The sequence below is a fragment of the Gavialis gangeticus genome, unplaced genomic scaffold (assembly GCF_001723915.1).
Source record: "Gavialis gangeticus isolate Ggan-Ray unplaced genomic scaffold, GavGan_comp1, whole genome shotgun sequence".
In the NCBI taxonomy this organism is placed as follows: Eukaryota; Metazoa; Chordata; order Crocodylia; family Gavialidae; genus Gavialis; species Gavialis gangeticus.
In genome coordinates this window covers 15,697,093-15,710,275 of record NW_017729011.1, presented here as the reverse complement: position 1 = coordinate 15,710,275, position 13,183 = coordinate 15,697,093, and the positions used below count along the sequence as shown (strand labels likewise).

Here is a 13,183-nt window from a genome sequence, read left to right as displayed (position 1 = left end):
CGCTCCCGCTTCCGCTTCCTGGGCGGGCGCCGGGGCCGGGGCCGGGGCCGGGGCCGGGGCGGGCGTGCTGCGGGCCGAGGCGATGCCTTTCCTGCACGGCTTCCGCCGGATCATCTTCGAGTACCAGCCCCTGGTGGACGAGATCCTGGGGGCGCTGGGGATCCCGGACCCGGAGAGGCAGGAGACCCCCGAGAGGTACGCGGCGGCCGGGCAGGGGCCCAGCACCCCCGGCCAGGGCTGTGTCCACCCGGGTCTTAAAACACCTCCGAGCACGGAGACGGCAGCGCCCCCGGGCGACCCGGTCCCGCGCGCCCCTCCCCCCCGGAGAAAGTTTCCCCTAATATCCAGCCTCGACTTTCCTTGCTGCAGCCTGAGCCCATTGCCCCGTGTCCTGTCACCTGCCCCAGCTCCATCCTCTCTGCCGCCCCGCTGCGTGCGGGTCCCTCTCGCCCCACTGAGAGGACGCCCCGCAGGGGAGCGTCCGTGGGGCCCAGGTTCGCTGCGCAGCGCCCAAGCGTGCCTGGCGGCTCCCTCTGCCGCAGGGCAGCTCCGGGGAGGGAGGCGAGCGCGTGTCAGCGGAGAGGAGAATGTCACCTGCTCCGGGGTTCCCTTGAAGCCGCAGACGGGCTCTTCGGCCCCGGGGCCCATGCGGGGCGGGAGTCAACCCCTGTAGTAAGAGCTCAGCAACCTCCCTCCCAGCTGCTGCAACTTCAGTCGGAGCAGGTCAGACATCCGTGCGGGGCAGCGAAGGCAGGCAGCCATCTGCTGCGGGACCCGCCGGCTGGCGTCGTGCGCCACTGATGTGCCGACGTTTGGCACCTGTGCGCTGGGCCGGGACCCGCCGAAAGGAATCGGGTGCCCGCTTCGCGCCGAGAGCCAGCGATGTGGGTGCCTTGGTGCGAGGGGCAGAAGGAAGTGGAGCGTGGCGGGCAAAAGGCTGGGTTGACGGACAGGACTGGCTGCATTGTCCCAGCTGCGGTGCGGGGTCGCCACCTGCGTTTTCTAGGCTTCAGCTCTTGTCTCCCTCGTTCAGGGCACTTTTCTGCTGTAGCAGCATCCTCGGAGCTCCTCCAGCGAGGTGATCCTAACCCATCGGCACGAGCCGGGGTCTTTCCACTGGCTTTACTGGCTTTGACTCGGGCTGTCTAGGAGCAGAAACATGCATAGCTCTAAAGCCTAATCGGTGACTTCCCTGTGCCCCAAGCCCCAGCTGCCTGGCTGAAGATAGGAGCAGGTTCCCGGTCCTCAGCGAGGTTCTGGAGAGAGAGACCCAGTCCCCTTTCTACCAGGAAGGAGTGAGCTATTCCTTGCTGAAGGTCGCTGAGCTTGGGCTGGTGCACGTGGCTGAAATCCTCCTGCAGTATGGGGCCGACCTCATCTTTGAAGGTAAATCCATGGGTGGCATCGCAGGGGATGGGAGGAGGAGGGGAGGGCTAGTGCTGGTGGGTGGGTCCTGGACACGATAGACCACAAGGCCTCGTTCAATCCCGAATTCCCAAGCAGCAACACAGCTTCCTGCGCCTGCATTTATGGGGCCAAGCTCCAGCCCTTCCTCGTGGTGTAGGGCGCTCCCTTGAAGGGGCTCTGGGAGGAGGGCGCCGGCGGAGCTGCGGGAGGTACTGCTTTATCTATCTGGGGCAGTGCCATCCTGCAGGTACCTTCTGTCACCAGGGTGGTGCAGAGCAACACCCTGTCCCCATGAAATGGCAAAGGTGTGTTGCATCAGCCCGACACTCCCTGCTCCTGCTGGTGCATGGCTCAGGGCGCCACAGGAGCCCACGCCGCTCTGCTCTGTTGGCGCCGGGTTTCTGTGACATCACGTGTGGAACGCTGGTTGCCTTTCTGCGGCACGGCCGCTTCTAGACAGGGCTGGTCCCACCGCCTGGGGGGCCTCCGCCTACTGGTAGGGGCTGGGGAGCTGGGAGGAGTGGACCATGAGCTGCATCCCTTGCTGCCCCTGCCACGGTGATGTAGCAGCGTTCAATGGTGAGTCTCTCTCGCATCCATCTTGTTTCCACGGAGGTGGAAATCATGGGCCTGTCAGCTGCTGGGGTGATGTGGGCTCCTAGGTTGAGCTTCTCTTTCTGTGCTGCTAGTGGCTGGGAACCAGTTTGTTCATGGCAGAGCTCCCCCAGGGAAATTTGCTCCGTGCTGGTTGGTGATGGCACCTTGTCCAGTGGGGTTTTGGCCCCAGCCAGGGCTGGGGGTCTAGGCCTTCTTTCCCTGTGTCCCAAGGGTGCCCAAGGACTCCCAGCCACCTCAGGCCTCGTTTTCTGCTGCCCCTGTGGCCAGGGAGGCTGCAGGGCTGAGGACCAAAGAATGCACTGTCCTTTCACCCTTGGTAGCTTTACTGATGTGCCACTTCACCAGGGCTGCAGTTCAAGCCCAGGGCTGTGCTACACCATCACTTTTGGGGGCTGTCTTCAGTGGACCAGGGCCAGGTACCTGGGATGTCCTATTGTCTGGCAAGGGTCTGCAGGTTGGACTGCAGACTCAGCTTGTCAGTCTGTGCTTGTTTTAGGTTCAGGAGCCTGAGTTCTAGTCCACTCAGCCCTTTCAGCCTCTTGGATACCAGGCTCCATCTGTAGCTGGGGGGTCAAGTAGATGCCTTGCCTCCCCTGGACTCCCTGACCTGCTGATTCTCTTGCCTTAGATCCTGTCACCTATTACACTGCTCTGCACATCGCTGTTCTCCGAAACCAGCCTGACATGGTGGAGCTCCTGGTACAGCGTGGGGCAGACATCAACCGAAGGGACCGGGTAGGGAGCATAGCCACTTCCAGACAGGGATGAGCCCAGTCCAGCCCTCTGGTCTCCTCTACCTCTCTGAGACTGGTAACTCCTGCTAGGAGCCAGGGGCTTGCTGTGGTTTCATTGTGTGTGTGTGGGGGGAGGATCACCCCCTCATTGCTAAGGTCTCATGCTGGTTGGGCCCAGTGGAGTGTTGCCTCCTGAAGGGCAGCTTGCACTGGCTGCAAGTCTGTGGTAAGGGCAGCCATCACCCTGTTTGGTAAACTATGTGTGGCCCTTTGACATGTCAAGCACCTTTTGTAGCCCACTGGTCGAGCAGATCTTATAGGCTTTGCCTGTGTAGTGATGCTCCTGATGCAAAGAGTGTGGGGACTTCAAAGGAGAGGTGATAGTACCTTCTCCTGGTATCACTGGCCCCTTGTGAATGTGGAATGTACTTGGTGCCTTGAGCAGTCTGCATGAGGCCTCTATAGCAGATAGCGATGAGAGGGTCACTCACCATCCCTCCCTCCTCCCTTCTGCACAGATTCACGAGAGCAGCCCCCTGGATCTCGCTAGTGAAGAGCCTGAACGGCTGCCGTGTTTGCAGCGTCTCCTCGAGCTCGGCGCAGACGTCAACGCGGCTGACAAAAATGGTTTGTGCCCCTTTGCCCCATGCAGGCAGAGTTTACTGACCTCCTTGCCCTCCTCCTGGGGCACTTGACTCCCAGGTAGAAAATAAGCAGCAGCACGTGGAGAAGACAAAAGGTAGCGCAGTCTAGTCAGAGCAGGACAGAAGGACTTGGGTTCTTCTTGCCAAAGCAGCTGAGTCTGGAAATTGAATCCCCCATGTGCTCAGACCATTTTAAAACCAATTTGAAAATTCAGCTGGCCAGCTGTGTTCTGCACCCCTTCCCTGCGGTCAGTAGTGCTTGCACTAGGGCTCCTGCTAGTTCTAGGAAAAATGAGGCAGGTAAGACTGAACTCTAGGAGAAGGGGCCTGGTTCCTAGCTGTGCTTTAAGCACTTCAGCATTGCCTGGGGTGTTCTGGCTGCATCGGTCAGGGCTACACTAGCAGCAGTCATGGTGCAACATTTGCAGGCTGTATGGTCGCCTTCTACATGTTACATTTATGCCACAATTAACATGTAAATTACAGCATAAATGACAAAGCTTATATATGCACCCAATTTAAGGCACCATAAAATGGCAAACCAGCCATAAAAGTGTTCTCCATATAATGCAGAGCACATCTATGGCTGGTTCACACAGCACTTTACACTGAACTGATTGTCAGCTCTGGCCACAGCCCTGTATGCAGCTGCCTTTCAACTTGCCAGTGCAGGGGCAGCCCAGGATCAAGAAATGGCATGGGGAAAGGTGTGATTGTTGGGATCCGGAATAGATGCCATGGCCCCTTTAAATAAACATGTGCCAAAGGCTTATGAAAGTTTATTTTCATGTGCTCACATGCTAGTGTTTAGTGCTCCCTCTCGTGATGCTACAGCAGCATTGCATCACCCAGCAGTGTTCCCAGGGCTACGTGCGCTCCTGCTCTAACTTCCAGCAGCATCTGCATTGCTACATACTGCACGGTAAAGGGATGTGCTGGGATCATACCAGCATGCTGGTTGCCCGCTCTTTGCATAGTGAAGCAGCGTATGAACAGGCTGCATTGTTGCCTGTACAAGTAGGTCTGTTGGAAGCTGGTAGTGCTCTCCAGTGCACCAGAAGGGCCCAGAAAGCATGACAGCATAAAATACTATCTCTTCAGTCATCACCTTAGTGTGGCTGTTGCTCACTGTGCTCCACACTTCCCTCTCCAGGCAAGACTGCCTTGCTGCATGCCCTGGCCAGCAGTGATGGAGTCCAGATCCACAACACCGAGAACATCCGTCTCCTGCTAGAAGGAGGTAGGGGCAACCTGGTTCCCCAGGGTGAATAATGGAAGCTCTTTGAGGCAGGGACCATCTATCTTCCATGTCAGCCCAGCAGGGAGGCCCTGACCCATGCCCATGGCTTCTATGCATCAAATAGGAAGGCTGACCATGTGATGCTTGGTCCTAGCCCTTCCTCCCTTGTGTTGGCCAGACTGGAGCTACGTCTCTGCTGACTGACTCAAAGCAGCTCCTAAACCAAGGAGCCCCCCAGCTGCTCCCTTTAACACCACCATTAGTATTTCTGTGCAGGTAAAAGCTTTGTACTACTAAACTTTTGCTGGGATTATCTGATCTGGTGGCAGAAGCTGGGTCAGTAAGATGCCAGCCATCCACATAGGACACCTTGTGGGTTTTCCTCTGTGCCCAGAGCCTCTTGCACTCTGTGCCAGGCAGGCTGGGCGGTGAAGAAATTCTGCTCAGTGCGCAGCAGGGATCAAGAAGACCAACCCTGCTAGCAGTGCATAAGGTAGGGTAAGAAAGCTGGGTCGGTTCAGAGAGCCCTTGTACAAATCCACGGCATAGCCCTGCCTGGAAAACTGCTCACTCCTGCTCATTCCTCCTTTAAAAAGGAGGATCTAGTCGAAGTAGGGGCACTAAGAAGATAGAAAAGCTCCTGTAGTCTCAGCAGCCTCTAGGAAAAACTGGTGTCAGCTTAGGGAAGATGCCCCATATAAGAAAGGGCACAGAGAGGTGCAGGCACCCAGCTTTTGCTGTTACAACCCCTGCTCCAGCAAGTCCATGTCTTCAAGTCTGTTTGACAGCAGCTCCCTCCCTCCTTCATTGTTCCTTGCTTCAGGTGCAGATGTGAAGGCCACCACAAAAGATGGTGACACTGTCTTCACCTGCATCATCTTCCTACTTGGGGAGACAGTGGGAGGAGATCCAGAGGAGGTGCAGATGATCCACCACTTCTGCTTCCGAGTCACGCAGCTACTTATGGCCCATGGAGCCGACCCCAGCGAGTGTCCTGCCCAAGAATCCCTCACCCACATCTGCCTCAAGAGCTTCAAGCTCCACTTCTCACTCCTGCGCTTTCTGCTGGAATCGGGGGCTTCCTACAACTGCTCCCTCCATGGACCCTCCTGCTGGTCGGGCTTCCACATCGTCTTTGAGCGACTGTGCTCCCACCTCAGCAGCTCTGAGGATGACAGCTTCTCGGCAGACCTGCTGCAGAAAGCAGAGACTGTGCTGGAGCTCATGGTGGCCAGCGCTCAGACTGTGAAGCTGCCCAGCAACTTTGAGGTCAACTTTAGCAGCTGCAGGTTCCAGGGGGAGAAGATCAAGGCCCTTTTCCATTCCCTAAAGCAGCTGGAGCGTTCACCTCAGGCCCTGAAGCACCTCTGCAGAGTTTACATCCGGCAGCACCTCAAACCTTGGCCAGTAGATATGAAAGTAAAGGCCCTACCTCTTCCAGACAGGCTGAAGTGGTATCTCCTCATAGATCACACCCACGCCTGTAGTGAGGGCATCTGAGCCAGGCTGCTTTGCCCACAACCACTCTTGGGTCTGTTTCCTGTCCCAAAGAGCAAATACTTCCTCATGCCCTAGACTGACTTTCTCCACTGCAAACCAGCGCTTTGTTTGATCATGCTGCTTAGATACCACTGTTCACCAAGTCCAGCTTTGCATGCGTATGCTACTACATGCACTGTGTTGGCCTTGCTCCTTCGGAAAGGAATGCCCCTGACACCATGCTACCTCAGTCCACTTCGGCCTGTTTGGGGTGGGAAGGTAGCTGGACTCTGTGCCTTTAAGAAGGGCCAGGCTACTCTGGTGCAGCGGACTTAAACGAAAGGCCTGCTTGGATTTGGGATTATGAGCATGGCCTCAGAAGCACGTAAGGCAGCACTGAGAACCACAGGACCCTGACAGTGCAATAACTAAACATGCTGGAGTGCTCAGATGAGGCAGGATAACCTTGCCCCCTCTAAATCCCATGGGCCACAAGTAGTTCCTGCTGCTCCCCAGAGTTGGGACCTGTGGGGAGCAGTGCCTTAGCTGGGGTGTCAGACCACAGTCCAGCTGCCTACTGCTCAGGGGTGGGCAGAGAGTGCGTGGCAGTGGGGAGAGGTGTATCCCCCAGGCCAGGCCTAAGAGCAGCTGGTCTTATCACAGGGGGCTGATGGCCTGTCTCCAGACCCCTGTATACCACACCCTTTGGAGGAGCAGCCCACTTTGCAAAGGACAGGACTGACACCCGCCAGATACTTAACCCTCTGTAACCTGTGAGAAGGGCAAGAGAGCAGCTCACTTTCTCCGTGCAGCTGACAGCCCTTGGTGAAGAGTCGGCTGCCTCTGTGGTTTGTAGACTAAAGTGGGATGTACAGCACAATGCTAAGAAGCCAGCACACCATGCAGCACTTGAATGACACACAGCAACGATTCTCCTGTGTGGCCTAGCAGCAGATTCCCTTGCAGCCTCTGTGGCTCTTAGCTGGTGCTGTCACACGGGGAGGTGGAGCCTGGCTGTGGACTGCCCCTGTTGCATTGTGCCTTTGGTGTGATGGACAAATCTAACATCCTTATCTCCATTAAACTGGCTTCCATCCCAGGGTCTATCACCCTCCCCTTTGCTCTGAAGGCCACAGGACATCCTCCACCCACACGGAAGAGATCCCTGCAAAGGCCCCACTGTGCTCCTTTGCCCAGACTGAGCAAAACTTAAGTACTTGAGGCCCTGTGACCCAAGGAGTGGGACAGGGACAACCCTGGTTTTCCTTCTCCTGTGTTCTAGTACCGCAGCATGTTTTGCTACTGCTAACTTGGCCTAAAACCTACATCACCAGTCACAGTACCACTGCCTCAGCACAGCTACATCACGTTACTGTGCCAAAGTGCCAAAGCCAAGCAGCTGCCCAACTGTTTCTTACCACTGGGGAATCCGGCTAGAAACCCTGCTCTGATCGGCTGTGAGATACAAGCAGGGCACTAAAAGACTTCAGTCACCCAGGGCTGGAGCAGCTGCATCCAGAAGCAGGGTCGCTGCCTCGCATTTGCCTTGCACTGCAGGACACGTGTAAAACTTACCAGGCTGCCCAAGTCTGTCCACTCATGGCTTCTTCCTCCCCCCAGCAAGTAGGGGTCATATTGGTAAACTGATGTACAATTAAACACAACACTGGTGTCTTGAATCAGATCAAGCAATTAAAATGAGACCTTTTGTAACACAAGTGTCTGTTTCCTCTAACAGATAGCCCAGGGCACTGAGCAGCCTTTGGCTAGATCTGGCCTTTGGCGAGATGGGGGCTTTGACTAAGGCACCCTTTAAAAGATCAGAGAACGTCTGGTCAGCCAAGCCATGCTGATGGACCAGGCACCTTAACAGCCGTGTTTCCAATGAAAACAGCCGACTACGCTGGGTCATGTTGGGCTGCGCATCCGACTAGCTCCTTGCTGTGTTCTAAGCCAGCATAAGTCTGACAAAACCTGTCAGACTACAGTGAAACTCCTCTGGCTTTGCACAGTGGCAGTTATAGCAGGTTACCCTAGGCTGAGAGCAAATTCCCAAGGAAGAATCTGGCTTGGCTGGTTTTGTGCTCAGTGAGGACAGCATAAAGCCTCCAAGTTATCCAGAGCCTCGGAGAAAAGTAGAATTTTGCTTGCCAAGGCAGGGCCCAGGAAGACAGGACTCCAGGCTTACCCCTGGCTCTGTCACATGCCTACGTGATGTTAATAGCTTACTGCTTCAGGGCTCCAGTGGCTCACGGTTTGTGGGCCCAGCCTGAAGAACGCTACAGTTCTGTAAGACGCTGTGGAGCATCCCAGTCAGCTTCTGTAGACGTCTTCTTCAGTGGTACAGGATTGCCCGCAGCCAGTGTAACCACACTGATCTCTGAATTAAGAACTGTTGCTCTTTCCTTTCCTAATGTTCACTTAAATGGTGTTGGCTTCTCTCTTTACCTGGAGCCTTTGATGCTAAAGTCCCTCAGAGCTTTGTTACTGAGAGAAAGCACATGTAGGATACACCGAGACCTGCATCACTGCAGCAGTATAAACACAGTAGTTTATGATTTTTAAGAGCATTTGCCTTGCAAGAGGGAGAGAGAGAGAAGCCAACCATGTCATGAAGTCAGCTAAGGCTCGGCCACTGTTTTACATAGCAGGGTCTCAGATGCTCCAGCACACAGGCACAGGCCATGAGGAGGGAACAGCAAAGATCCTAGAGGGACGTCCTTGCTCTTGGCCTCACCCTGTTGGAGCCTACCCATCAGCCTCAATCAGGGGCTCCAACAGACTGCATCTCGCAGGATCTCCACAGCTCCCTGCCTATGCTCAAGTTTCTCAAAGGCAGCCAGATGCCAAACCTGCCAGAGGGAAGGGGAAGGCAGCACATGACAGTTAAGGGTACTAGTCTGCATCTGCTGCCTGGCAGCCAGGTAAGCTTAGGGAGGCATATGCAGTATTTTCTGGGGGTAGGCAACTGCCAAGCCCTCACACCTGGCCCTCTCCCCCCACGCACACCAGCTGTGTCATCCACACCCCTCCTGCTTATGCACTTATAAGCGACCTTTGTGCTACAAGTATGCCGGGTTTTCAAGCACAGTCTACATGCCAGGAGGTGCAATAAAGCAAAAGTGTATTTGGCAGACATCTCTTCACAAACAGCAGTCATGTGGAAGACAAGCCCCGTCCTCTTAACCAGCCCCAGCAGGGTCCTCGGGACACCCCTAGGTGCCCAATGTGAGGCTTCCAGACCCTATTACTGGTGGCAACTTCACCCCTACCCCCAGGAGGAACCTTCTGTGCTGGTCCCATGCTCCAAGCTGGCACAGGGTACCTCTTGGCAAACCACTTCCTCCAGCCAGGGTTCATCGCATGGCAAGAGTATAAACGTGGTAGATTTCATCCGGGAAGTTCTCCTGTCGTTCTTCGGCCAGGAGATTAAGCCCCGCGCACCGGATGATCTTTCGGACCACGTCCAGGTCGCGGCACACGCTGCTGTCCACATCATCCATGATGACTCCTTCCTGGGCCATGTTGTCCTTGATGACGATGATGCCATTGGGACGCAGGCCGGCCTTGCATCGCTTCAAGAAGTCAGATAGGTGGTTGTCGGTCAGATGTCCTGGCATGGGGCAGAGTGGTAGGGGTTAGTTGGGACTGAGCAGAACAACTAACCCTGGACACAGGGCAGGGAGGATCCCTGCTGAAGGAAGGGAGGAGAGTGGAAGGGAAATGGAGCCCCAAGTAGATTGCACACTAGCTAATGGACATCAGTCCAAGGTACCCTGCACTCTTGAAGGCTGGCAGGGGAAGGGAGACTTACCTATCACCCACTGAATCCAGATGACATCGTAGGTGTTAGGCTCAGGGCTGAAGTCCTGCAGGCCGCAGCAGAAGTAGTTCCTCACACGCCTGCCCTCCTCCCCCAGGTAGGTCCTTGCCTTGGTCAGGAAGTCTTGTGTCACGTCCACCATGTCCACAGTTTTGAAAAGGGGCAGGAGCAGCCTCTTGGTGATCCTGCCAATCCCAGCCCCACAGTCCAGGGCACAGTGGGCCCCTGTCTTGTTGGGGCCGTCCTGAAACAGTAAAGATGGGCAGGAGAGAGTGAAGGCCACAGAGAGTGACCTCCACGCCCATGAGTTGCAGTAAAGGTGTGTGGGAACTGGATTGTGGCAATGCTGGCAGGACCTAAAGCCCTGCTTAGCTGTAGACCAGTGGGGGCCAGCAATATTGCAAGCTTCCCTCAAGTTGCCCTGCTGGGTCACCAACAAGAAGAGCTCTCTCCAAGAACAGGTGAGTGGCTCGGTTGCACTCAATCCTCTGTTTCTCTGCTACCACACTCCTTGTGTGACTTGTTCTGCCTGGTTAGGGACTGCACTGAGATCACTTTCCAGTGGATGAGGCTGGGGGCTGGCTGCAGGTGCAGCAACTTGTCAGACATCAGCACGATTCACATGCTGTGAAGAAGGGGAAGTGGCCATCTAGTAACCTTGGTGACTTTATAGAGGATAGATCTTGGGGCAAAGCTGGCCAACGCGTACCAGGGATCGAAGGAAAGAAATAACAGACCTCATTCCTCCTTGTGCAGAAAGGGGCTGGCTCTAAAGGAAGTGCTATGGAGAGCTGTGGCAGGGGAAAGCCACACAGCAGCTGGTGGCTGTGAGAACACGGGATCTGTCTGACACTTCCCCCCAACCCCTGCACAACCCTCTCCCATCAGATCCAAGTTACTTGCCCGAAGAAACTTCAGCAGGAACTTCTTGGAGCTATCGATGTCAATGCTGGAGATGTGGCCATACCCGCCCAGCATGCCGTCCACAGTAGGGGGTATGTCCTTCCAGTACTTCTGAGCCTTGGAATAAAACTCCATCTCGTCCTCCACCACCTCGCTGGTCATGCTGCCAAGCAGAAACACACCTGGGCTGGGAACCGGATCAGAGCTTTGCCTGCTCCTCAAAGAGGAGAACAGATAGATAAGCCTGGCACAAGCATAAAGCAAGTTTGCCCATGGAGCAGTTCTTCTCCCAGAGACCAAGCAGTGTGGTGCACCACCCGCCCCTCTCTGAGCAGCGCTTGCATCCACGCTATGCTCTTTTGGAGAGCATACCCCCAGTCGTCCAGACCTGTTCTAAACGGGGCCTTTTTACCACCACTCGGCCTTTTATTCTGCAGCAAACCAGGAGTGGGGCTGAGATCTAACCCACTGCACTTCATGCCCCAAGCTGGGCACAATACCTCAGGTGCAGACAAACCTAGGCCTGCTCCAGGATGGCTGTTTGAGACTGAGCTTCCACTTTCACTATCTGCTCTCTGCCTTGCCCTGCCTTAGCACCTTGAGTATTACCATTTTATAGATTACATGTTTATCTATGTTGACAACCCCATCAATTACTTCCAATTACATCCCGAGTAGCTAAAAGTTATTATAAGCACCTACCTGACAACTGTAAATTTCAGCTGCGGCCATAAGTTGGATATTTTGCAATATAATAAAGTCAAGGTATAAGCAGCAATACAAGCCATAAATCCCCCAGAGACAGCTCGTAATTCAAACCGCCGAGGACTTGATTAACTGCGCTGGGGATTAGAAACTAGATTTAAGGTGGCCATAGGGTAAATTCAAGGACCTCAAACACCTTTGCAAATAAATATATGGTCTCTGGGGGACTGACTCTCCCAGGAAATACTCTATTAAGTATAAAGCCTTTTCTAAGACAGCTTAAACAGTTTCAATGCCCTTGCTTGATTTTAAATAGCAACAGGGGAACAAGAAAAGACGGGACTCAAATAGCTCTGGGGCAGGGAGCTGTGATGTGACTCACCTTTAGATCCCAGGTTCAAATCTGGCTTGGGGTCGAAGCGATCAACAATTCCCTGTTCTGTGGCCTGTGTGGAAAGAGAGAGGCAGGTCTCAGTCCAGTGTCCCGACTGCATACGTGGTCAGTCCCACCAGTGTAACAATTAGCTACCACATCACCAGAGAAGTCAGCTACTGAATAACCAGGGACTGGATGCCCCTCGGGAGACCCCAGCATATGATACGGCATCGTGATGGAGAAGTTTGTGGCAGCAAGTCCTGTTCTATTCTGACTGCGGGGATCGCAGCGGGTGTCAGTGGCCAGGGAAGGGCGGGCCACAGCACTTGCTGCAGACCTGGGTGACGCAGGAGATATAGGAACCTGCAGAGGCGTGGGGGTGCTGCTGGCCACACACCTTTTACAAACACTGAGGTCCAGTAATGACACCTACAAAGCATGCCACATCCCCTTGCTCCCTAGCTGCGGTAGGGAGTGGGGGAGGAAAGTGAGGAGTCCTGGTCCCCATGCCACGACTTCCACCCTCGTGCGTGATCCGGCTGCCCGGTGGGGGCGGGGAGCTCACGCAGCTCCAGCAGCTCCCCTCCTGGGACAAGTCCCACTCTTCCTGCGGCATCTCTGGCAGGCGGAGAGCGATCCCTGCCCGTGGGGCGTGCACAGCGATACCGAGTGACTGCTGCCTCTCACAGCCTCCTCCTAAGGCCTCGTCCAGCCCTGTCATGTGAAACCGGGCGCTGGAGGCCAGGGGCTGTGCCCTGCAGCCTGTCAGGCCAAAGAACGCAGCAGGCGGCTGTCGGGCGAGCAGCCGGGGCCTGGGTCACATGAGCGCTCAGGAGAGCGAGGGGGGCAGAGTCGGAGCTAAATATACATGGGCCACCTCGTGTGCCCGCGTCCCCAGCTGGGCCGGCGTGTGCCCAGCGCCTCCCGTACCCTGGTGGTGCCACCGCCCAGCTGGCAAGACCTGGCACCGCATCTTCCCTCCCGCTGATCTCGTCCTCCCACGAGTCCCAGCTCACTGGAAGCAGGGGGTGCAGAGGCTCCAGCCTCCGCTTCCCCAGCTAGGCCGCTGGCGAGGCCCAGCTCCGGACCCACCTGGAGGCAGCACCCCAGGGCCCACGGCCGGCCGGGCGCCTCGTGCTGCACCGGGGTGGGGGGCTCTTCCACCTCGGGGGCAGGCCGAGGCGTCCGGCCCCCTGGGCAGACGCCCGCAGCCTCGCTGGCCGGGGCCCGAGCCACGTGTGGGCGGGCTCAGCC

General features: G+C 55.9%; 2 protein-coding genes across 4 annotated transcripts in view; one reads left to right on the top strand and one right to left on the bottom strand.

Annotated features, from left to right (window-relative positions):
• Positions 1-49: 49 nt before the first annotated feature.
• On the top strand, positions 50-7,837 carry ASB6 (ankyrin repeat and SOCS box containing 6). Its single transcript, XM_019510637.1, has 6 exons — positions 50-195; positions 1,205-1,386; positions 2,654-2,760; positions 3,278-3,386; positions 4,557-4,643; positions 5,467-7,837. The coding sequence occupies exons 1-6, from the start codon at positions 83-85 to the stop codon at positions 6,141-6,143; spliced, it is 1,275 nt and encodes a 424-aa protein (XP_019366182.1). The 5' UTR covers positions 50-82; the 3' UTR covers positions 6,144-7,837.
• A 1,392-nt stretch (positions 7,838-9,229) lies between these two features.
• The window catches only part of NTMT1 (N-terminal Xaa-Pro-Lys N-methyltransferase 1), a 17,563-nt gene continuing 13,609 nt past the window's right edge, over positions 9,230-13,183 (bottom strand). The window contains exons 2-5 of one of the 3 annotated variants that reach the window (XM_019510639.1): positions 11,936-11,999; positions 10,849-11,065; positions 9,937-10,189; positions 9,230-9,735 (exon numbers count right to left, since the gene is read on the bottom strand). In XM_019510639.1, coding sequence (XP_019366184.1) covers positions 9,479-9,735; positions 9,937-10,189; positions 10,849-11,010 — 672 coding nt within the window. In that variant the 5' untranslated portion in view covers positions 11,011-11,065; positions 11,936-11,999 and the 3' untranslated portion in view covers positions 9,230-9,478. The remainder of the gene's footprint in view (positions 9,736-9,936; positions 10,190-10,848; positions 11,066-11,935; positions 12,000-13,183) is intronic. The other 2 variants (XM_019510640.1, XM_019510638.1) reach the window with 2 other exon arrangements.